The following is a 26,628-nucleotide window of genomic DNA, read 5'->3' as shown; positions in this document are numbered from 1 at the left end:
TATCAAATGAAATTAAGTCTTACTGATTTGTTACAGGTGATTTATTGTAGTATATGATGATTTCGTACCTACTATAATATTATGTTATGAAATTATTTGTGCAATCCACAAATCACTTTGAATAATTTTAGCCCACAACCTGTAAAATGTGCCAGAGAAATATTCATAAGTATTATTAGGCCACGATAACTTGATGATTGCACTTCTGCTCCCACAAGCAGAGAAAATTGGCACTAGTTGGAAGATGCTCATTTGTCTCCAAGCACTGCCAATTTTAAGCTGCATATATACTGTATATGTTGTTAAGAGTAATGGCGCTAGCACGGCTGCAAGCAGCAGACATTGCCTTCCCCTTACCACTCCTGTCCCCTCAACAGCATTAATGTGGTAGCAAGGCCATTCCCAGTGGTCAACACGTGAATCATCACGTTATCGTGGCCACACAGTATTATAAATTGCAGGATGCAATCAACTGAGGTTGTGTCCCCCCGCCCCCCCACCCCCCACCCCCGACGCCTGACCCCCCCAAGTAAATACAATACGGGACTTCCCCGCTTGTATCAGCTGCTCTATACTCATCTCTCTGGAACTATATGCCACCACACGGCATATGTCTATAGCATCACGACCCTGCTTCGGCTCCTTCTGCAGTGGCTGTGCCACACTTGTGCTGTCAAATTTGTCAGACACTTAGCGAACGCTCGTCTCACTCGTTCCTGCGCCGCAACCAAATGCAACTATGCAAATTCTAGAAAAATTTATCTAAGTGGTGAAACATATTACATGTTGAATTGTTTGTGTGGGCCTAATAACATTTAGGTATATAAATATGAATCTCTTAAATCTCTGACAGACAAAATAAAAAATTGGCCCTAAATTTGCCGCCTGTAAAATCTGCCGACCTAGGCTCCGGCTTACTCATCTTGTTGCTAAATCTGTCACTGTCTCTGGTGTCTGTAGACAAATCAGTGTGGCTGTGGCTTTCATTTGTGTAAGAGCCTTTTTTTTTTCCACAAAAATTGTTGTGAAGTTTCACAAGAAACGTGAAAAGCAACGACTGAAACATATCTGTACTGAAATAAGTGTATGGCAAAGACGATTTATGTCTCACACCTGGGATGCCCGTGAACATAGAAAACGAATGAAAATATTGAAAAAGTAGCTGATGTGATTCAGTCTGACGATTGGTAGAGTATTTTATCAGTTGCTGAAACTGTAGGAATTGATCAAGAATGCGTAAGGCAAATTTTACATAACCAACTTAACATGAGAAAACTGTCTGGGAAACAGGTGCCGAAAATTCTCACGATTGAAGAAAAAGAAACTTGTGAAATTGTTTGTGCTGACACTTGATACCACTAAAAACTATCCTAATTTCTTGGAAAGAGTGATAACATGTGGCAAATCTTGGTTTTCACTTACAATCCAGAAACTAACAGCCAGTCAATGCATTGGAAGGCCCAACTTCACTGAGAGCAGAAAAAGCTTGAATGAGCGAATGAGGATTCAAAATGATGATAGATTTTCAAATATTATGATAGATTTTCAGTACTCATTGAATCACAATTTTAAACGTAGGTGTGAACCAACAACCATACGCCCGCTCTGCCTGTGAGTGGACATGTGGCTGCTCTTTCAGCAAGGTCCGAGCAGGCACATGGGGGGAGGGGTTTATTAGTTATTGGGAGCTCCAACGTTAGGCGCATGATGGAGCCCCTTAGGAAAATAGCGGAAAGGTCAGGGAAGAAGGCCAGTGTTCACTCTGTCTGCTTGCCGGGGGGTCTCATCCGAGAAGTGGAGTAGGCCCTGCCAGCGGCGATAGAGAGCACTGGGTGCACCCGACTGCAAATTGTTGCTCATGTCGGCACCAGTGACTCGTGCCGTCTGGGTTCAGAGGTCATCCTCAGTTCGTACAGGCGGTTGGCGGAATTGGTGAAGGCGGAGAGCCTCGCTCACGGGGTGGAATAAGAGCTAAATATTTGTAGTATCGTTCCCAGAACCGATCGCGGTCCTCTGGTTTGGAGCCGAGTGGAAGGCTTAAACCAGAGGCTCAGACGATTCTGCGGAGATCTGGGGTGCAAATTTCTCGACCTTCGCTAATGGGTGGAGAAATGTAGGGTCCCCCTGAATAGGTCAGGCGTGCACTACACGCCAGAAGCGGCTACAAGGGTAGCGGAGTACGTGTGGAGTGCACATGGGGGTTTTTTAGGTTAGAGAATTCCTTCCCTAGGCCCGACAAGATGCCTCCTGAAATGCGGCAAGGTAGGAGTAGGCAAAATGCAACAGGGAATAACAATATTAATGTGCTAATAGTAAACTGCAGGAGCGTCTATAGAAAGGTCCCAGAACTGCTCTCATTAATAAATGGTCACAACGCCCATATAATACTGGGACAAAGTTGGCTGAAACCAGACGTAAACAGTAATGAAATCCTAAACTCAGATTGGAATGTATACCACAGAGACAGGCTGGACAGTGAAGGGGGGGGGGGGGGGCGTGTTTATAGCGATAAGAAGTGCAATAGTATCGAAGGAAATTGACGGAGATCCGAAATGTGAAATAATTTGGGTGAAGGTCACGGTTAAAGCAGGCTCAGACATGGTAATTGGATATGTCTATAGGCCCCCTGGGTCAGCAGCTGTTGTGGCTGAGCACCTGAAGGATAATTTAGAAAATATTTCGAGTAGATTTCCCCACCATTTTATAGTTCTGGGTGGAGATTTTAATTTGATGGATATAGACTGCGAGACTCAAACGTTCATAACGGGTGGCAGGGACAAAGAATCCAGTGAAATTTTTTTAAGTGCTTTATCTGAAAACTACCTTCAGCAGTTAAACAGAGAACCGATTCGTGGCGATAACATATTAGACCTTCTGGTGACAAACAGACCCGAACTATTTGAAACAGTTAACGCAGAACAGGGAATCAGTGATCATAAAGCCGTTACGGCATCAATGATTTCAGCCATAAATAGAAATATTAAAAAAGGTAGGAAGATTTTTCTGTTTAGCAAAAGTGGCAAAAAGCAGATTACAGAGTACCTGATGGCTCAACACAAAAGTTTTGTCTCAAGTGCAGATAGTGTTGAGGATCAGTGGACAAAGTTCAAAACCATCATACAATATGCGTTAGATGAGTATGTGCCAAGAAAGATCGTAAGAGATGGAAAAGAGCCATTGCAGACAAACAAAAACTACGCGAAGCGAAATGTAGTGTGAGGAGGGCTATGCGAGAGGCATTCAATGAATTCGAAAGTAAAGTTCTATGTACTGACTTGGCAGAAAATCCTAAGAAATTTTGGTCTTATGTCAAAGCGGTAGGTGGAACAAAACAAAATGTCCAGGCACTCTGTGACCAAAATGGTAATGAAACAGAGGATGACAGACTAAAGGCCGAAATACTAAATGTCTTTTTCCAAAGCTGTTTCACAGAGGAAGACTGCACTGTAGTTCCTTCTCTAGATTGTCGCACAGATGAAAAAATGGTAGATATCGAAATAGACGACTGAGGGATAGAGAAACAATTAAAATCGCTCAAAAGAGGAAAGGCCGCTGGACCTGATGGGATACCAGTTAGATTTTACACAGAGTACGCGAAGGAACTTGCCCCCCTTCTTGCAGCGGTGTACCGTAGGTCTCTAGAAGAGCATAGCGTTCCAAAGGATTGGAAAAGGGCACAGGTCATCCCCGTTTTCAAGAAGGGACGTCGAACAGATGTGCAGAACTATAGACATATATCTTTAACGTCGATCAGTTGTAGAATTTTGGAACACGTGATATGTTCAAATATAATGACTTTTCTGGAGACTAGAAATCTACTCTGTAGGAATCAGCATGGGTTTCGAAAAAGATGGTCGTGTGAAAACCAGCTCGCGCTATTCGTCCATGAGACTCAGAGGGCCATAGACACGGGTTCACAGGTAGATGCCGTGTTTCTTGACTTCCGCAAGGCGTTCGATACAGTTCCACACAGTCATTTAATGAACAAAGTAAGAGTATATGGACTATCAGACCAATTGTGTGATTGGATTGAAGAGTTCCTAGATAACAGGACGCAGCATGTCATTCTCAGTGGAGAGAAGTCATCCGAAGTAAGAGTGATTTCAGGTGTGCCGCAGGGGAGTGTCATAGGACCGTTGCTATTCACAATATACATTAATGACCTTGTGGATGGCATCGGAAGTTCACTGAGGCTTTTTGCAGATGATGCTGTGGTGTATCGAGAGGTTGTAACAATGGAAAATTGTACTGAAATGCAGGATGATCTGCGGCGAATTGACGCATGGTGCAGGGATTGGCAATCCAATCTCAATGTAGACAAGTGTAATGTGCTGCGAATACATAGAAAGATAGATCCCTTATCATTTAGCTACAAAATAGCAAGTCAGCAACTGGAAGCAGTTAATTCCATAAATTATCTGGGAGTACGCATTAGGAGTGATTTAAAATGGAATGATCATATAAAGTTGATCGTCGGTAAAGCAGATGCCAGACTGAGATTCATTGGAAGAATCCTAAGAAAATGCAATCCGAAAACAAAGGAAGTAGGTTACAGTACACTTGTTCGCCCACTGCTTGAATACTGCTCAGCAGTGTGGGATCCGTACCAGATAGGGTTGGTAGAAGAGATAGAGAAGATCCAACGGAGAGCAGGGCGCTTCGTTACAGGATCATTTAGTAACCGCGAAAGCGTTACGGAGATGATAGATAAACTCCAGTGGAAGACTCTGCGGGAGAGACGCTCAGTAGCTCGGTACGGGCTTTTGTTGAAGTTTCGAGAACATACCTTCACCCAAGAGTCAAGCAGTATATTGCTCCCTCCTACATATATCTCGCGAAGAGACCATGAGGATAAAATCAGAGAGATTAAGAGCCCACGCAGAAGCATACGGACAATCCTTCTTTCCACGAACAATATGAGACTGGAATAGAAGGGAGAACCAATAGAGGTACTCAGGGTACCCTCCGCTACACACCGTCAGGTGGCTTGCGGAGTATGGATGTAGATGTAGAATATGTTTTGTGTAGTACAGCCAACCGGTTGCAAGAAGATTTAATTTGACATGATTTCAACACCGACTGTCGGTGTCTTCATCATTACAAAACCATTAGCAGGGAATAAAACCAAGAATAGATGGCTATTATACTGAACAAACGTATGAGGTGACTATACTTGGGTAATGACAGATAGAAACAGATTTATGAGCCAAATGCTCTCATCATAAAAGATGATTTGGTAAAATCACATTTAAAACCTTAAAAAATGACAGGTATTGCAAGTGACATAACAATAGTACTTGATAGTAAAAACTGTAGCTACATAGTGTAGCAAACTGTACACCACTAAGGGCTGTTAGAGAAAACAGGCGCCGGCCGATGTGGCCGAGCGTTTCTAGGCACTTCAGTCTGGAACCGCACGACCGCTACGGTCGCAGGTTCGAATCCTGCCTCAGGCATGGATGTGTGTGATGTCCTTAGGTTAGTTAGGTTAGTAGTTCTCAAGTTCTAGGGGAATGATGACCTCAGATGTTAAGTCCTATAGTGCTCAGAGCGATTTGAACCAGAAAACAGGCACTGTAGGTGACATCAGACAAAGAGGCTAACAGGCCAATGTTGCCACAATGTAGGCAATGAAACAAGTCGTGTCATCTATTAACAGTTAAAGAAATCAACTGATTACATTAAAAAAATATTAAAATAGCGCGTAAGTGTTCATTATGCAAGTGAATGGCCACTATTACACAAAAACAATTTTACAGGACAATGCAATAGCAAATATTCCATACATCTTGTGTGAAAACAAATTACAGTGTAATAAATGAAAAGGAGAGAGGTAGACGAGATTTTATAGTCTACACTGAGGAAAGAGAGGAGTCAACTTTAGGCTTTATAACATTAAAGACATGTTTATTATGTAGCATTAGGCTTAGGGCCTGTAATTAATAAATGATCAGCAAAGCCAAGTTCTATATATTTTTACCTTTTTCCCTTAAGAGATGCTCTTGAAAAATGCACGTCTTGTCTGTCCTGTGCAATAGGCTGAACACGTGTCGCAGCTAATTTTGTGAAAATATGAGTTTTGTAAAGGAGAATGCACTAGTTTCAATTTATGAATAAGATTATTTTTGGAACTATTTAATAGAAAATATACTTTACAATCATATTTGATTTGGGGGAGAAGATGAATTCGGTAAGATATAGGCCCTGAAAATTGCATAGAAATTTTTTTTGTTTTATTCATTCCGTCCACCAAGAGTGATGGTTTTGTTATTGGTTTTATTTCTGAAAGTATTGTCCACTATGGTTGGTTCGTATCCATTACTGACTGATAGTTTCAATCAAAATAATGTCATCATCGAGATTTTCGTCAGATAAAGGAGTGGAAACAGCTCTATGGAAGGAAGCATGGAGAAAGACTTTTTATGTCAAAGTGAAGGTATGTTGAACATGATGGTACTGTTCTATCAGTGCAGGTTTCTTTGTGAGAAAAAATGAAAGAAATTTTGTTATCAACTGTTGTTAACATTAGATGCAAATAATTTAACTGTCTGAATTCATTTTTGAGCTCATATGTGAAAGTAACTTTTTCGTGCAGTTCGTTAGAGATTCTGAAGAGATGATCAGTGCCATTATTAGGCCCTCTGTGAATAATCAAAATGTCATCAACATACCTGGAATATGAAAGAATACATAGAGTGGTGGCTGAAAAGTTTTTAAACAAATTTCTTCTAATTACTTTATGACTGTATTTGCAAGAATACCAACTAATGGATTACCCTTTGCAAGACTGTAGGATTGCTGATAGAACTGTCCGTTGGAATCAGAATAATTGTGTTTGACTACAGTTTGAATTAAGTTTGTGAAGCCAGTAATCTGCTTATTATAAATCTCTTTTTTTATGAAGATGTAAATTTTTTCTACTGTAGTTAAAGTTTAGATTTTTAAAATTGAACAATAAAATCATCATATTTTGATCACAATGTAAGTATATTATTATTTTACTGATGCGATTTTGACTGTTGAAAATTGAATAACTATTTTGAAAGGCATAAGATCTTTTTTATTTTGTCATGAAGAAACTTTGCTAGATTGTGAAAATCATATTCATACTTTTTATGTATGTAGAGACTAGTAAAGTCTCTAAAATTGTGTCATTTCATTTATACTATTAGAAATTGGATGAATCTTATTACCCTTTTTGTGGACTTTAAACTGAGAACGTAACTTTGGAAGTTCAGGGTTCATGTTAATCAGCTGTCTTTTATGAAACAGTCTCAGTAGAAATTTAGCATCATTAATTGTGGACCTAATTTCTCTTTGCCCAACTTGAGTGAGTCCTCATGTAGCTAAATAAGTATTGTTTTTCTCAAAAAAAAGAAGAGGAGGGGGGGGGGGGGGTCGGGATTCATTACATATTCGTCTTTGCCTGCAACAATTGTCTTTATCAGATTTCCTTATTAATGCATGATTCTCTTTAAGCATAATGCTAATGTTCTTAATTTTTTATCACAATTAACTGTACTTTGAAAATTGGCTAAATGTTTGCTTACAATATTGCACACATTATGAGCTTTACTGGTCTGGAAAGACCTTTCCATTTTTATGTTCTTGAGACCAGTTTTTTTTTTCCCCTACAGTCAAATTTTATATAACATTTTAATCAGATAAATGAGGCCTTCATTATACTTTCAACCTTTCCAATATGGAAATAGGAGTATGTAACAAAAACTTAACAGTTTTTTGAGGAAAACATTATTTTCAAGCTGCATGAGGACCCCACTCCAGTTTTGCAAAGAGAAATTAGATCTGTTATTAATTATGCAAAAAATTTCTACTCAGACTATTTCATAAAAGGTACCTGATTAACATGAACTTTCAACCTACAAAGTTATGTTCTCAGTTTAAAGTCCACAAAATGATCATCAAACTTACCATTCAATTTCCAACAGTCAAAATCGCATTAAGAAAATAAAATGCTTACACTTTGATCAAAATGCCCAGCTGTTAACATTCTGTTTTAAAAATCTTTACATGAACATACCTGTGAAAATACACTTAAGCTATAGTAGGGAAAAATTTAAGTCTTCAGAAAAAAGAGATTTCTGATGAGCAGATTACTGACTTCATGAATTTAATTCAAATTGTGGTGAAATATAACTATTTTGAATTCAACAGACAATTGTATCAGCAATCCAATGGTCATACATTGGGTATTCCATTTGCTGGTATTCTTGCAAACATTCATAAATTCCTTAGAAGAAAAATTTTGTAAGAATTTTTCAGCAGCGACTGTAGGTATTCTTTTGTACACCAGATATGTAGATGACATTTTGGTTATTTACAGAGGGCCTAATAAAGACACTGATCATCTCTTCTAAATCTTTAATGAACTTCACAAAAAATTTACTTTCACATATGTGCTCAAAAATTAATTATATCAGTTATTATTTTGATCTAATATTAACGATAGTTGATAACAGAATTTCTTTCAATATTTTTCCTAAAGAAACCTGCACCGATCAAATAGTACTGTCCTGTTCAACATACCCTCATTTTCACAAAGAAGTCTTACTTCATTCTGCCATCCATAGAGCTGTTTCCACTCCTGTATCTGATGAAAATCCCAATGCTGAGTTAATTTGATTAGAAGTCTCACAGTCAAAATGGCTAGGAACCAACCATAGTGGACAATATTTTTAAAAATAACAGACGGAATGAAGCACCTGTATCTTAAAGGATCGAGCTTCTCCTCCAAAACAAATATGATTGCAGAGTATATTTTCTATAAAATAGTTTTAAAAATAATCTTATTTGTATTCTGAAACTAGTGCATTCTCGCTTACAAGGCTCAGGTTTCTACAAAATTAGCTGTGACACACGTCCAGCCATTGCATGGGACAGACAGAATGAGCAATAATTGTTAGATTTCAAGAATATCTCTTGGGAAGAAAAGGTACAAATATGACTCACCTTTACTGATGATTTATTAATTACAGGCCACAAGCCTAAAGAAGTTCATGATTTCAGTCTACTACACAAGAAAAGAAAGGCTTCAGATATAATATCTTTGAAGAATTAGAAACATTCAAACACCTTTCTCTTAAAGCCAGTTTCATTCTGAATGACCAGTTGTCATACGTAATAAAGATTTCTTTAATGGTACAAAGCCCTTACTTTGAAATGCTTAAAATTGACACCTCATTTTCCTCTGAGTAGCCTCTAAAATCTCGTCTTCCTCTTTTCTTTTCATTATTACTTTGTAATTTGTTTTCATACAAAATGTATAGAATATTTGGTATGATATTGTCCTGTAGTAAAAAAATAAAAAAAAATTTAAAAAATTGTAATACTGGATGTTGATGTGAGAGATGAACCCTTATATGCTGTTTCAAATATTGTTCTTAATGTAAGCACTTGATTTCTTCAACTGTTAATAGGTGGCACGACTTGTTTCGTGTACACACTGCGGCAACTTCGACCTGTGAGCCTCTTAGACTGATGTCATCTCCAGTGCCTGTTTCCTCCAACAACCTTCAGCGTTGCACAGTGTGCTATGTCATGTAGCTATAATGTTTACTGACAAGTGCCACTGTTATGTCAGTTCCAATGCTTGTAATTTGTGTATGGTTTTAAATGTGATTTTTAACGTATTTTATATCATGAAGGCATTTTCCTCATAAAACACGAGTATAGCCAACCTCGTAAATTTGTTTGGTATTATAACCCTCTATTCTTGGTTCTAATCTGTACTAACAGTTTTGTAATCATTTATAGGTAATAGTTTTTGAGTTTTCTTGTGAAGACACCCATAGTTAGTATTGAAACCAGATTAAGTAAAATCTTTTGGTAACTGATTGGCTGTATTATACGAATCATATTTGTGGAATTGTGTATCTTTGCTCGTTTCTTGAAGGTAAAACTGTTAATCAAAGTTAAGACATAAAGGAATTATTGACATTAGCTGCCACTGGGCATTGATAAATCAATTGGGAAAGTTGAAAATTTGTGCTAGACCGGGATTCGAACTCGGGTCTCCTGCTTACTAGACAGAGGCACTGAACACTGCACCATCCGGATATGGAAGTGCACAGACTACACTAGCACTCCAAAATTCTCAACTTAACCACACACTACTGACATAGTGCCCTCGCCCATTATCCTCACTACTTACAGCATTTAGCCAATTCCCATGAGTTAAAGCATGGTGAGCAGCTGCTCTGAAGTGATCATTGGCCGCAATATCAAAACAGTGTCTGTTTATTTGGGAATGTCGATAAGAACCGACACATCGTATGTAATCAGAATTACTTCCGTGAGGTTCTTGCTCAATTCCGTGATAAAATAGAAAAAACTACCCAAATTGTCAAAGAACAAGTCATGGGTTCTGCATCAAAGACAATGCACCAGCTCATAGCACATTGTCTGTTAAGAGGTTTCTAATAAAGTACAGCATCTCAGTGTTAGACCACTCACCTTATTCGCCTGGCCTAGCACCATGTCCATATTATCTAGTCCCCCAGGGCAAATATACATTAAAAGGAACAAGATTTCTGTCTGTTGAAGCAGTGGAAGAGGGAGGACCTCACAGGGGAAGATTTGTGTCAGTGTCCATCAGTGAAAAATCTGCATGGAGTGCTATATGTATAGAAGAGGGGAATATATTGAGGGTCAGAGTAACTAAGTATTCATGTTCGTGATAAAATGTTTTACAGCAACAGTCACATTATTTTATAGCCACGCCTTGTATTTTACACCCTGTCCAATAAGGATTTTTTCCAAAGTAAAAATCGCGTTGGGTCTGGATCTGTGACTTCATTATCTTCAGGAATTCCATGTGAAAACACACATGCCTCAGATTCGTCGTCATGTCAGAAGAAATTGCTTAGTTTGAATCAGTTTCATCGCCTGAATTGCAGATGTATGTATCATTGGGAACCGAGTACAGCATCTGCAAGCAACTTGTACCATTTTCGTGAAGCCGTATTGCTGTAAAACATTATTTCCTTCTGTCAGATTCTCTAGTAAGGCAGAAACCAGTAGTAACTGTTGCAAAAAATATAGTGTGAATTGAACAAAACTTAGTGAAAAAAGTGATAGGGGCAGAAAAAAGGATATGTTATGTGCTGGTGGGATCCAAACAGAAAATTTTTGTGTTACTTCACCTTGGCACAGCAATAAAGCACACTGCTTATTTCAGCGTTCTGACATAATTGTAAACTTTCTATGACATTTTAAGTTTCAATGCCATCTTGGTGTGCAAAATATTAAAAGTTAAAAAGTGTGTTGGTTCCGACAGAGGTTAAGGGATAAACTTTCAATTGTTTTTAAAGCCGTCTCGTGCTGATTTCTGAGTCTGTTTCCTGAGACTGTTCTTCCTTTTTGCAAAACATCGCTAAGGACGTATTACCTAGTTACCACCTATATTAGGTTCTGATCTCATTTAAAAGATACTAATGAATGGTTTGGATTAGAAGTTTGTCGTTGTGTCCTGGATTTCATGAAAATTGTGTGTAGTACTTCACGTGGTCATTTTAGTGTATTAAGTTTATTCTCAACTAGCTGATGAGAGTTTCAGTGCCCTGTTAATGCTATTGTTGAATGACTAAACAGTTCCTGTATTGGCATGCAGAGCTGCGAAAGTAGTTAATTCCCTAATGTGAAAATAAAGGAAAAGGAAATCGGTAGACTATATTAGTCTAAATTTTAAATTGTATTTCTTATGTGGTGACACAGTTTACAAAGAGAACAATGTCGACACCATAAGGAAATTGAGTCTCTTCATTAGTGTTGTAACTAGGCCAGGGTAACGTGTTTTGTTGTGGTAATAGCTGTGGTGGTGACTAAATAATTGCTTCATCAGTTTTGTTAATATTCATTATTGAAACACATTGGTGTTTGTGACACATTGTTATTTGACAGTAAAACTACCACTGTACATTCTTCTTGCTCATAATATGTGGTTTGAATAGCAAGTAGTCTCTTTGCATTCATCATCCTAACAAGTATGGTTTCAGGACACACATTAAGATTTTGATAAAATCTGCAAGTATGAAAACTCCAGGATTTTGTAGTTCTTTCCCTTTGTTTCCTAATTCTTGGGAGCACAACATAATTTTGATATGTAGTTCGTTGTAAAATTTAAATAGTGGAATAAAGTACCATTGTGCATTAATAAAAGTACCACCTTATCACTGTGAATTTGAAAGAATTTTTCATTTAAGTCAACAAGTGTTATTTACAAGGTGTTGGTACGTAGTACGATATAAAATTACACTCTAAGGCTGGTAGTAACTTGATTTTATTTGGAATTAGATATCACTGTGAAGAATATCCAAGATGTAGGTTTGTGTGCTTGCAGTTTAAAAATGATACAGCAAACTGTTAATAGCAATTACAATGTCACATACAAGTCAATGATTGAGTAAATAATGGCCTTGCAGACACTATGATCTCTATGATGTTGACTGTGTGTAAACTTTTAAGGATAGATTTGAAACAAAAACTTTTTCTAGATCTAATACTTTAAAGATTGAAGATTTTTCAAGTTTTGAACTAAATTATTTCAGTAATTTAACTACATTAATTATAATTTAGAGGATGTTGTGTGGAAACATACACTAAACTTCACACCTTTGTATTGTGTTGTGAGTAATTATGTGAAATGTATGCTGTTCTTAGGACCAGTATCAACTCCTGGAACTGATAGTACTCGTGAATCTTCTGCTCGTGCTGCTTCCGATGAGGGAGGCTTGTTTTCACCTGGCCCAATACAAATCACCCAGCAGGATCGTGAGGCAATTGATAGGGTAAGATCTCTCTCTCTCTCTCTCTCTCTCTCTCTCTCTCTCTCTCTCTCTCTCTCTCTCTCTCTCTCTCTCTCTGTGTGTGTGTGTGTGTGTGTGTGTGTGTGTGTGTGTGTGTGTGTGAGATCAGGTGGAGAAGGTCTCATAGATCTCTGTAACAAGTACACCTTGGTCCTAAAATCAACAGTTGTCAAACCTCCATTGAGGAACACCGTATCATGTAGTTATAGAATGTTCAGGTATTGAGAGGAACCAATATAGACTTTGTAGACTCTTTGACTCTCACTGGTCAAGACAAACCTGCAACCCTTAACGAGAGCACCAAATCCTCAAAGTAGCTTAAGATTCCCAGGTTCAACACTGTGACTTCACAATGAAGATTGTGATTTTCACAGTACACTGAGGAAAAATGCTTTGGAAGAAGAATGGCCTTCCTTACAAAAGGCTCTACTAGATGTTGTCTAAGAAACTATCCCCACTTTATTCAACAAAGGTATGATCAGGCTGTAGAAGAAATGTTTGAAGCCTGAGTCAGGTGGAACCACTGTAAGAATAAATCCAATCCCGAGGCCCTCACCAAGCAAAGAACGACACTATCTGCACAGCGAAGAGAAATTACTACACAACCGGCAGAAGAAAACTTACAGAGAAACAACTCAGGAGACCTGCACAAGGAACCCAAGAAGCAGACAACCCAGTATACAGCTCCTACCATATTTCTCCATGGGCCACATTGAATGCTGCAGCTGAACAACAGGGACTGCACCAACATCCTTGCAGACAGTTTCCAGAAGCTTCTCTGCACAGGATAAGCTAAAGAGAAACTTAATCTTTCCTGACCCTTACACTAGGAACCCTGATTTTCAACCACCACAAATGCACAAACAGAGGATATCACGAGGAGTTTCAAGAACAACAAGGCCTCAGGCGAAGATTGCGTAGTATCAGAGATGTGGAAACACTCAAATGAGCAGTCATGTAGAATGTCCAATAATACAGGACATGGGACGACAGAGACTTTACTAGAAGGATGGATGACTGCTGTGTTTAACCCACTGCACAAGAATGGAAGCAAGACAAACCTTAAGAATTACAGAAGTGTGCCTTATTACAGGTCACACACAAGACCCTCTCTACAGCCCTGCTAACTAGGATCACCACCCAGTTAGACCAACAATAGGTGAATAGTAGGCTAGCTTCTGCATCAAGGGATCCTGTGCAGAAAAGATATAAAATTTTAATACAGTGAAACCTCTTTATAACGTTCCTCCATATAATGTTTTCCTCTATATTACGTCCGTTTTTTTAGGTCCCGTCTAAAAGCCCATATAAACAATGTTAAATTTTCCTCTTGACTGCGTTTCCTCTATATTACAATTTCCTCCATGTAACGCTCATATTTTTGGAACCCTGGCCAGTTATTTACCTCTTTATAACGTTTAAGTGACTGGATGTAGACACATCATTTTCCATTCTGTGGATTCACAGTTTGCACCGGCTCTTAAAGCCCGCGCTCAGCGTGTTTCATATGTCAATGGCAGAACCCTGTCACATGACATGTGACGCACATTCTGCTTGCAATCTTTTTGGCGCCATTTCAGTTAATGATTTGTATTCATAGCGTGTTATGTGAGCTGAGCAGCAAACAGTTTGTGTGTCTCATGAGAGTGTTTCTTCGATATAACTTTTTTTTTTAAAAAAGATTTCATCAGTGGACATGAGTGAAAAGCGGAAGAACATTTCTCTGGAAGAGAAGGTTTGTTATGTCGCGTGGAGCTAGCAAAGCAATTTGAATTGGCCCCCTCAACACTCAACACTACTATGAAAAACAGATTGTCAATAATGGAAGGGTTTGAGAATTGTGGAAATTCGAAACGTATGCGTTTAAAACCATCGACTTACGACGAAATGGAGGAAGTTTTATTAACTTGGTTTCAACAAGCATGTGCTGCAAACATTCCTATAAACTGAACTATTCTGAAGGAGAAGGAGCTTCAAATATCACTGCAGTTAGGAATGGAAAATTTTAAGGCGTCCAATGGATGGATTGATAAATTTTGACAGCGTCGAGGTATTGTATACAAAGCAGAATGTGGAGAAAGTAAAAGTGTGGACGAACCAACTGTAACTCAGGGGATGCAGACTCTCCCTAATCTGATACATGGCTACAAACTGCGTGACATTTATAAAGCTGACGAAACCGGCATGTTCTTCAATTTAATGTTGGATAAGACATTTACTTTTCATGGGGAAAATTGCCATGGCGGTAAGAAGAGCAAGGAACATCTTATCACTTTGTTGTGTACAAACGCCGATGGCAGTGAAAAACTGAAACCTTTGGTTATCAGGAAGCCAAAAAATCAGAGGTGCTTCAAAAACATTTCCACATTTCTGTGCAAATATACAAACAATGCCAAGGCATGGATGACGAGTGATATATTTTTACGTTTTCTCAGAGAATTTGACGCCAAAATGAGGAGTGCTGCTGTTTGTGGATAGATGTGTGACACATGCACCAGATGTATCCTTTCTGAGAAATGTGAAAGTAATTTTCCTGCCACCCAACTGCACCAGCCACCTGCAACCTATGGACTTGGGAATAATACACACCCTTAAGGTTAAATATAGTACAGCCCTTGTAAAATAACACCTTGAATTTGATGGACCAAAGAAAACTGGGTAGCCAGCAGAGCTCACAACTGAAGCTGAATATTTTACAGGCAATAAATTTAATTATGTACTCGTGGAGGGAAGTCGGTGCTGAAACTATTAAAAACTGTTGCACAAAAGTGGATTCTGTTAGAATGAGATGGCAGCTCCTGTGGAAGATGTTGCAAGTGATTTGCAAGAGTTTCAGGAATTAATAGGGAGTGATTCTGACACTTTTGAGGACTTTGTGGCTGTGGATGATAACATGGCAACCACAGGAGTACAAAGTATCGAGGAGCTGACTGCAGAGAGAAGCTTGGAGAATAGTAGTGGTAGTGAAAGTGACAGTGACAAGGAAGATGACCCTGTGCCCTCATATACTAAGGCAGCTGAAGCCTTTGAAACATTCAGGAGATATGTGATGGCCCATAGACTTGAGGACAGAACGAGCAAGAAATGATTGTCATAGAGTCCAGGAGAAATAGAAAACAAACATGCTTACTTGAATATTTAAAAAAAATCATAGGCATGTGATTTTCAGATTGCATCGGTTCCTAGAGTTTTGTGCAAATTTAAGTTCAATTTCATAATTTAATTTTTAAAGTAATTTTTTTGTAACTAATTCTTTATAATCCGTACCACTTACTGTGTTCTTATATAATATGTGCAGTATATCATAAACAAAATTTGGCTCATATTCTGTTATTGGGTCAACTGAAGAACGGGATACCACCCGTCAGCTTTGGACAATGATGTTATATCTTAAGAATCTGTTATAACTTTTTACAGTACAAACTGATCCATTTACTTTCACCCATCCACCTACTGGGCCCTATGTCTTAATTACAAAAAACTAATCATTTGATACATTGATCATTTGCAATGAATATCATATTACGGTGTTGTGAAAATTTAAAATGTCATCTATGGCATCATTTGTAAAAGCTGATCAGTGGTATCCCAATCTTCAGTAATGCCCTATAATTATTATTTGGAAGCCTCCCTCTTTATAGTGTTTTCCTCTATACAGTGTTCAGAATTTGTGGTCCCTTGAAAAATGTTGTATAGGGATTTCACTATACCAACTTCAGCTACGAGAGCCAAGTTAGACTAGTAGACTTTTAGAAGGGATAAGAAGCTCTTTTCTCCACACTGTGGAAAGTTAGTCTTGATAAGAAGACCCTCAGAGTAGTCAATCCAACCTGAAGAATACAAGATCCAAGTTCAAGTTCAGAGGTGGGCTATCCGAGAGGCTTCCTCATCAGAACAGGAGTCAGACCAGGTGATGGTGGTCTCCCCTGCATTCTCTTCAAGTATGCCCTAGAGAATATTACCAGAGAACACAATGCTAGACTAAAGCTTGGGTACAAGGAAGATAAGTCGTGTACCATGTGTAGCTTTTGAGGTTGACCTCATCTTACTAGCAAACAAGATTGGAGGCGGCTACTTGCAACCTACAGAGTTTTTACAATGTAGCTGTTAAGACCGGCTGAAAAATCAACATCCAGAATACTGAATTCATGATTGACTTCAAGGAATCCCCTTCTAGAATTCCAAGAGAAGACAACACCATATGAAATGTACTTGCAGTCAAGTACCTAAGAGAGTGGATTTCTGCAAACCAGAATGAAAACCTAGCCCTAGAGACCAGATGTACCAAATTTCATAGGGCTTACCACTCCTGCCGCAGTATCTACTTATCCATGTGTGTCTCCAAGAACCTTGGAGTTCAAGAAGAGGAAGATCTTGAGGAGGATACTAGGACCTGTAAGAGAAGGGGAAGACACCTACAGAATCTGGCATTGTGAGTTGTTTAAACACAAGGATGGCACAATCATGTGTATAGAAAAGGCAACTGGCCTTCTGTGGACGCTTGACCCTCATGAATCCTGAAAGGCTCACCACAAGGGTCTTCACAGTGAGCAGTAGAGGGAAAGTCTCCAAGAGCAAGTGAATTGCATTGGTAAAATCTGATCTGGAACGACTGGAGAACCTATTGTAGAAAACTCAGGACCAAATGTGGTTCTGGCAACCCAACTGATGAAGATTGCCCAAAGCCCTTCACCAGAATGAAAACCAAAGGGACCAAGTTTTGGGGGCTGGGTGGGGAGAGCTGGTTCACAAACAAAAAGTGTAGGAGTACTGAAAGAAGAAAAGAAGAAAACTTTATCAAGGAGCAGATACGAGCCCTGTGATAATCAGTAGGCCCAGATAGTGAAGAAGAAGAAGAAGAAGAACATAATGATCAAGATGAAGTAGTTAAGGATAGTACTGTGTTAAATTGCTCTGGTTGTTTCTCTTCTTTGCTACTCCATTACTGTTGGTCGTCTGATACAGTATCATGAAACTGTCCATTTCTCCTGTTCTTAAGATACTTGTCCTGCTTTTTATTTTATAAATGTGACTTAATGATAGAATGCACTGCTTCTACATTTCTTGAGCATTTCCCAATGTTTTGCAATGTTTTCGCCTTGCCAATTCAAGATTCACCTCTGTTGCATCTTTGAGTAGTTTTTGCTGTTTATAACACACTTTTGTAAAATTACTTTGTTTGGTATCGGATTAAAGCAAATAGAAATTTTCCTGCTCTCTTTCATGGAAGGTCAGTTCTGATCCCTGTCTCACCCCACCCCTTGCACCCAATCTATATTGTTGTGGATTATTTACTGTCTGTAGTTTTCAGTGTTCTTTACTGTCTTTTGTTAGTTACAGTAAAATCTAGTTGAGACATGAAGCAAGAAACTTGTTGTAACAGAAAAAATACTTCAACTAATCAATAAAAGAAGGAAGTACAAACATTGAGAGAAAAATAGGAATAAAGCTACATGAGTAACTTAGGAAAGAAATAGATAGGATGTGCAGGGGAGCTAAAGCGAAATGTTGCAGAAAAAAATGTGAAGAAATAAAAAAAAAAGAGTCATCGGTGTGACAAATTCAGCACATAGAAAAGTCAAAAGTAAGTTTTAACAGCAAGGGTGTTAACATTAAAGTGTTAGAGGAATTACATTGTTAAAAAGGAAAGAGCAGTTTGATGTAAAGAGTGCATTTGAAGATCTCTACGAGAGGAAGATGATGATGTGATGAAAGAGAAAACAGGACTCAATATGGAAGACATTGGGGATCCAGTATTTGAATTAGAATTGAAAAGAGCTTTGGAAGACTTCAGATAAGTTAAAATGGAAGGCATTGGTAACATTCCTTAGTAATTAAAGGTGGTTTGTAGACACTATGTGATAGGAGATATACTATCAGACTTACAGAAAAATATCATCTGCACAATCGCAAAGATAGCAATAACAGGTGAGTGTGGAAACTATTGCACAATCAGCTTAACAGCTTGTGCTTCAAAGTTACTGACAAGAAATATGTACAGTAGAATGGAAAAGAAAATTGAGGATCTCTTGGGTGACAGTCAGTCTGGCTTTAAGAAATGTAAAGGCACAAGAGAGGAAGTTCTGGCATTGCATTTGATAATGCAGGCAAGACGTAAGAAAAATTGAGACATGTTTATAGGATTTGTGGACCTAGAAAAATCATTTGACAACGAAAAATGGTGCAAGGTGTTCAAAATGGGGAGGGATGTGTAATATACAGGATGCACTAAAACCAAGAGGGAATAATAAGAATGGAAAATCGTAAATGAAGTGCTGAGTTTAAAAATGGTGTTGGACAGGGATGCAGTCTTCAGCCACTACTGTGGAGTCTGTACATCAAAGAAGCAATGACTGAACTAAAAGAAAAGTTCAGAAGTGGGATTAGAGTCAGGGTGAAAAGATATGGTTGGTAAGATATACTTATCACATTGCATCTCAGTGAAAGTGAAGATGAATTACAGGACCTGGTGAACAGCCTAATGAGGACAGAATATGGATGGAGAGTAAACTGAAGAAAACTAAAGTAAAATAGGAGCAACAGAAATGAGATTAGCAAAAAAACGTAACATCAGAATTGCTGACTGAGATCATCTGTTAACATCAATGGTTCTAGAGGGAGTTGGGAGCGGAAGATGGTAAAAACTGAACAGGAAGACAGAGATTGGAATATATGCAACGAATAACTGAAGATGTCAGGTGTAGGTGCTACTCCAAAATGAAGAGGTGACGCAGGGTAGTAGGTTGTGAATGGCTACATCAGACCAATCAGATGGCTGACTACCAATAAAAGGACACTCTGGAAAGGACTAGGTGCCTAATTTCCTCTACCTTGTCCGCCATACACTCTACCTTCACCCCCACCCACGATTCTCTAGCTAGAGCTCACACTTTCTGCCTTGTGCCCCAGCCCCTGCAGTGGGCCCCCATCCTAAATGTTGCTCACCCCCCTTCCCCCAAAAATCTTGTACCTTTCCTCTCCCCCACAATCCTCTGCGTAGCCCCTCCAAGTCCTCTACATTACCAGCCCCCCCCCCCCCACACACACACCCTCTACTATGGCCCCCCCTTTTCCATGCCCTCCACCATGCCCCCCCCCCCCCTTTCCGTGCCGTCCACCATGCCCCCCTCCCTTTCCGTGCCGTCCACCTTGCCTCCCCCCCCCCCTTTCCGTGCCGTCCACCTTGCCTCCCCCCCCCCCTTTCCGTGCCGTCCACCTTGGGCCCCCCCCCTTTTCCGCGCCGTCCACCTTGGCCGCCCCCCATTTCCGTGCCCCCCCCCCTCCCCCTTTCTTGATCGTCCCATTCTATACCTCACCCTTCCACTTATGCCCGCTCTTTCTCTACTTTCCCCCAAGCTCTATCTCCATCTCACCCTGCCCCTCCCTCTGCATCCTCCACCCTGCTCTCTGCCTCCCCTTTCTGTGCCCTCCACCTTGGCCCCCCCTTTCCATGCCCTCCACCTTGCTCCCCAGTCCATGACCTCTCCTTGCCCCATTCCAGGTGGAATGTCTTCCGCCTCCTCCACCCTGCCTTCTGCCTCTCCCCCTGCAGCTGTCAATCTGCCCCTGTCTCTCTAATTCCCCCTCGCCATCTGCTTCTGCCGGTGTGTATCTCCTCCCATGTCTACCTCCCACTCCCTGTCCTAGCATTCTACTTCCTCTTCCACAGTCGTCTGCCTCCCCAATCCATGTCCTCTACCCTGCTGCATCAACCCATCCCCAACCCATGTTCCTCTTCCTTACTATACCCACCCCACCTGCAATCCATGTCCTCTTCCTTACTGCTACCACCCCACCTGCAATCCATATCATCTACCCCGGCTACAGTTCACTCCTATGCCCTGCTCCCCCCCCCCCCCCCCCCTCTCTCTCTCTCTCTCTCTCTCTCTCTCTATCTATCTATCTCTGTATTTCTATCTGTGTGTGTGTGTGTGTGTGTGTGTGTGTGTGTGTGTGTGTGTGTGTGTGGTGTTTAATATTTACTTCACTGATATTCTTCATTACAGGAATCATCAGTTGTAAAAAGACACCTTCTTTAATCCACATCATTATGGCCTTCTTTATAGCATGCATTGCAGGATGTAAAGGATTTCTTAAATGAATAATGCTAGTGTTCTTGTATTTTTATAATTGTTTCAGTGTTTATGCAAACTTAAATTGCACGTTATTGAATGTAAATTTCATTGATACAGCTTTAACCAAAATGACATTTTGCCCTATGCAATTTGGACACACATTAATGGTGCATTTAATTTTTTGATCCTGGACTGTCTAGTTGAAATTACAATTGCAATTTGTTTCAGTTGAAAGCCCTGGGATTTCCTGAGCATCTTGTTATACAGGCATATTTTGCCTGTGAGAAGAATGAAAATTTGGCAGCAAATTTCTTGCTTTCGCAGAATTTAGATGACTGAATTTTCAGTGTCAGGCCTTGTTCAAAAGAGAATATTTATTCTATTATACAATAATACATGCTCCAAACAAGTTAATTAAATTATTTAATGTAAGTTTTTCACTTTGCTGATGGAAAGTTGTTAGTCATGTTTAATGTTAAAAAAAATGTTTTCAGTTTGTGTTAGTTAAACTCCATTCCAGTATTTGCAATGTCAGATGGAATGAGATGTTCTTTTGTGGAGACTGATTGATTAAAGCATTTTGCAGTTCACTTTTGTTATATTTATTTGAATTAACAGGTGTTGTCATTTAGCAATTACCTTATACCTTTTTTTTTACTCCTGTGAGCCATTTTTAAATTTAGTGTGTGTCGAGTAGGCAGTCCGACAGGGTTTTGACAACCGTAACTAGAGAAATTTAAGTATATAGGTAGAAACTGGCAGGCTAGTACTTGAGGCATCTGAGAGAGAGATGACAGTCCATGTGTAGTTTCAGCATGCCTGTACATTTCCAAATATACTAACATTCCTATCAGTATTTGAAACTCTCATGATATCCTTGCCCAGAACTTCGTCACAGTCACAATTTTGTATTTTCCATCAGACCCTTAGGATTTCCTAAATCTTGACACTCCAATATCAGTTTCGTCAAAATTGAGTTAATTGTTCCAGTGTAGTAATACTATTCTTATTGAATAATTTTAAGTAGGTGATATTAATGTGCATTGGCATTTTTTGCAACAACAGTAGTTGTTTCCAAGCCAGTCTTCCAAATTTAGAAGTTCTGTATGAGGAATCAGAGAGGCAGTGTTACTGAAAATTTATTGCCTGTCTGTCTTGAAGATAAAGAGTGCATAATCTTTTCATTGGTGGTGGTTGGAGGTGGACACTCAGGTTTGCTTCTAGTGGATTTGGGTCGGGGGGGGGGGGGGGGGGGGGGGAGTGGATTGGGGTAGGTAATTTACAGTACTTTTGCAAAACTTCTTGTCCTACTCACATTTGTAATTTTTTTTTAATTAGCTCAATTATGTGGCCTCCTGTCAGTGTCTGAAATGTTAGACCGTAATTTCTGTAGGAACTGACATAATTGGATGTCCTTATGCTACTGCACAGCTGATGACAACTGCCCACTACTCAACTTTTTGCTAGTGGTGCAGAATTTCCATTGGATATCCCACATCACACTTAGATTGATTCCTGCAGCTTTGAACTCAACTATGAATGGTAAATATAGCCCAGAATTTTCTGAATGTAATTTGTGTGTAATTTTTTTAAGTGTAACAGACAATGTAGGAAACAAATCTTGTATGTTACGCTACTGCATGTGTTGTAAATTGCATGAAAATCCTTGAATGTTAAATGTGCTTTCCTTGGTTTAAGTTATGCAGATTTTCAGGGCATCGAAGACTTTCAAATATGTATCGCCTTAATTTGTGGTGACATCCATTTTACAATGTCCCATCTTGTAAATTCCCTCCTTTATCCCCATCTTTACGTACAGTAGTGGCAAATTCTGAACTGAATTCATCACGGACGTCACTGTACTTTAATATTTTGAAGAAAAGTTGACATCAATTAAGAAAAAAGTGAGTATTTCGTTGGTAAGGTATAATTGTAGAGAGTTTAAATTTTGGATAAATGTCAACAATCCAGAACAGAAAATCCATATTATGTGTTACTACACAGTATAAGAAAAGTTTAATTGTAGGACTGAAGGGACAATGGGTAACTACAGGCAATGCAAGTCTCATAGTTTAAGTAAAGATTTTTTTGTTATGCAGTTTGTGTGGTGTATGGTTATCGGTGTGCAGTAACATTTACAAAGAGAATGTTTGTGTCTCATCTCACAAATCGAAAATACTGACAAACATTTAAAAATGACTTGATTAATTCCACATGCTAAATTGTTCCTCATCCATGCTGAAACTTACTGAATAGTTATGGTAACCATGTGAAATAATTATACATACTCCGTGAATTTACATAGGCATATACAGGGTGATTCACGAAGATATGCAAATATTTTAGTATGTTATTCTACAAGTAAAACTAAAGAAAAAAGTTCATGTAAACATAGGTCCACAAATGTTTAGTTACGGAGTTACAGCTAATAAAAGATTTTGCCTGAAATTTAGCACCTCTAACAAAACTGTAAGAGGTTAAACTAAAGTGCGATTTCCATTTATTTTGTTGTTAGGTGAATCTAATAAAACATGCCCCAAACGTGTATCTGCAGTACTTTTCCAGAACATCCAGAGGAGGACAAAGTCAATAAACATAAGATGCATTATGAATGCAATAGAAAAATTAAGAACAACCCTGCAAAACTGAAACGAGCAACAAAATCTGTTCATACACGTGCAGCTCAATGCATTGAACTCAGTGGAGACATTTTTGAACATTTATTGTGAATGTATTGTGAAATTGTATGTGCACTGAATAACTTCCTTAACACTGGGCTTTGTTTTTTCCTATTCAACATGAATTCACGTGTGCTATGGTATTAATAAAAGCAGTTTATCTGACACATCCATACAGTTAACGTTATTATCATCATTTTTCAAAAATTAAATTCTCTACAACATCTATTGAAAACTTTGTGCAATTGTCTGGAATTTAAAAAACAAATTGGGCCAAGTAGTTAATAAATTAAAAATCTTATGAAATTACTTTTTAGCTTATCTGGATGTTCTGGAAAAGTATTGCAGATACACGTCTGGGACATGTTTTATTAGATTCACCAGATAATAACAACAAAATAAATAGAAATCGTGCTTTACTTTAAACTTATACAGTTTTGCGATGGCTTCATATTAGTGAAGACGCTAAATTTCAGGCAAAATCTTTTATTAGCCATAATTCTGTAACCAAACATTTATATGAACTTTTTTCTTGAGTTTTACTTTTTAAAATAACATATTAAAATATTTGTATATCTTTGTGAATCACCCTGTATAACCAGTTTTTCAGTTTCTGCTGTATGAGCACAATTAAAAAATTCAGTGGAACGTGTAACACCACTCGGAATTTCATCAACTATTTACATTTCAAAACTTCCTGGCAGATTAGAACTGTGTGCTAGACAAGGACTCAAATTTGGGTCCTTAGACTTTTGCAACAGGTGCTCTACCAGTTGAGCCACCAAAGGACGATTCGTGACCCATCCTCACAGTGTAACTTTTACCAGTACCTCATCTCCTACGTTCCGAACTTTACAGAAGTTTTTGTGCGTAACTTGTTGGACTTGCACTCCTGGTGGAAGTTAGACTGTGAGGAAGTGTCATGAGTCGTGCTTGGGTATCTCAGTTAGGAGACCGCTTGCCTGCAAAAGGCAAAGATCCCTGGTTTGTGTCCTGGTCCGGCACACAGTTGTAATCTCCCAGGAAGTTTCGTACTCTTCTGCAGAGTGAAAATTCACTCTATTTCAATTTCTGTTGCATTCAGTTATATTACCTGCAACTAAGTTACTGTTGTGCTTGATCACAAATGAAGCACAGTTTCTCACTTTAACTGTATAAGAAAGAGCGAAGATTGTAACTTCTGTCACCTTATGTTAGTGTTTTGGTTCTGTGTATCTGACTGCAAAAGTAGCTGTATATTCCCCAGTCTTTGCCAGGCAGGAATTTGGTAAACTCAAAGATTCCAAGCCAGTCCTCTTTAACCATGACACACAAATTCTAGGTGGAACTGGAGACTGAAACTGTGCCTTTGTGTCGGGTGGAGTGGGTGCGAGGGGCCAGGAGTGGAATGTACAGGATTTTATAACTTGGTTAATGCTGGAATGATTAATTCACAGATTAATTAACATTATTAATAATTGCAACCAAATTCTGAGTTTATGTAAAAAAAATTAGTCATAGATATTCCATACAAGTAATAGACCAAGTAATATCTACAGTGAAAAACGTGTTTGAACTGAGCTATTAGAGGAAGGTCATGGATTGTGTCTGGATAGTGCTATAGTCAGACCATTGTTAACAGAAAGCAAGGTTGTGTGTTCGACTCCTGGTGTGGTGCATAATTTTATTTGCCAGGAAGTTTCAACTTAAATTGCTGGTTTTCTTACAATAAAAAAACAAAAGTAATCAAATGAAGAAAATATCTACAAATAAGTTGGAGTGGCACAATGTCTCAAAGTGGACAGCTTTAATGCATCTTTCCATTCTCTGCTTACGGTCCTGGTGGTGCGAATACAGACTGATGTTAGCGTCCGTATAGTTGTAGTGCCTGACTGAATGGGAAATTTGTAATTTCACATCATTGAATCATACATAATACAGATTTGTCTTCAATTAAGTAGCATTCCTGTTGAAACACAGGAAAACATTTTTGTTGTTTATTTTGGTATCTTCTTAGCTGTCAGCTTATTCCTTGAATGGATGTGTACACATTCTGCCTTATTACATGATGCTGCTCTCCACACTTGACATAATTGTGAATCTACAGCATAGTGAAGTTGTTGTGACAGTTGAAAATTTGAGGCAGACTGGGACTTGAACCCAGATTTCGGACTTTACATGTGAATGTTCTGCAAGTATAATGCTGTCTCATCACAGATAGCTTCAGGATTAGGCAATGCAACACCTGTAACAAAATCACTTTATTGTTTTATAACTAGCAGTGGGACATATGAGGCTGCTTACTTTGTCAAATCTTGTCTCCTCTGTAATGGCTCTCATGTTAAGGAAACATTCATCGCCATCTACAGCAACAGCATACCCAAAGAGCCACCTAACCGTGTGCAGCGGAGGGTACCTTTGGTAACACTGACTGATGTCATTGTGTGTCCCCCTTTTCCCTGTCCCAGTCATGAATGGAGTGTGGGAAGAATGCTTGTCGGTATGCCTCTGTACTAATTCAAATTTTCATGTCATTGCCATTTCGCAGTGTGTGTGGGAGGGAGTAATATCTTGTCCAACTCTTCTCAGAAATTGCTCTCTCAAAATTTCAATAGTAAACCTCTCCACAATGCACAAAGTGTCCCTTGTAACATCTGTCACTGTAGCCTGTTGAGTATCTCTAAAACACTCCCGCTGACCATACAACACCCTTTGTCAGTTCTTCTCTTCCTCTTCTATCAGTCCTATCCTGTAATGATCTCAGGTTGATGAGCAGGACTGAGGAATTGGTTGAACAAGCACCTTGTAAGCCACTTCCTTCATGGATGAGTTACATTTCCTTAAGATTCTTCCTATGAACCTCTGGCATCTGCTTTTCCCACTGTTTGTTCATGTGGTCATTCCACTTAATGTCCCTCTGGATAGTTACTTCTAGATATCTTACAGTATATACTGTTTCCAGCAATTTGTCATCAATATCATAGTTGTACAGTAGCGGATTTCTTTTCCTAGGTATTGCAGCACCATTCATCAGTCCTCTGTAGGTCAATCTGTAAATTTATACTGTCTTTT

At 39.0% G+C, this 26,628-nt stretch overlaps 1 protein-coding gene across 2 annotated transcripts in view; it reads left to right on the top strand.

Annotated features, from left to right (window-relative positions):
• Nucleotides 1-21,489, top strand: part of LOC126469912 (UV excision repair protein RAD23 homolog B-like) — a 153,604-nt gene extending 132,115 nt beyond the window's left edge. For both annotated transcript variants that reach the window (XM_050097277.1, XM_050097276.1), the window contains 2 exons: nucleotides 12,679-12,806; nucleotides 21,128-21,489. In XM_050097277.1, the coding sequence (XP_049953234.1) occupies nucleotides 12,679-12,806; nucleotides 21,128-21,238 (239 nt within the window). In that variant the 3' untranslated portion in view covers nucleotides 21,239-21,489. The remainder of the gene's footprint in view (nucleotides 1-12,678; nucleotides 12,807-21,127) is intronic.
• Nucleotides 21,490-26,628: the final 5,139 nt, after the last annotated feature.

The sequence above is a fragment of the Schistocerca serialis genome, chromosome 3, assembly GCF_023864345.2.
Source record: "Schistocerca serialis cubense isolate TAMUIC-IGC-003099 chromosome 3, iqSchSeri2.2, whole genome shotgun sequence".
Taxonomy (NCBI): Eukaryota; Metazoa; Arthropoda; class Insecta; order Orthoptera; family Acrididae; genus Schistocerca; species Schistocerca serialis.
The sequence above is the reverse complement of the archived record's forward strand: the minus strand, read 5'-3'. Positions and strand labels throughout refer to the sequence as shown.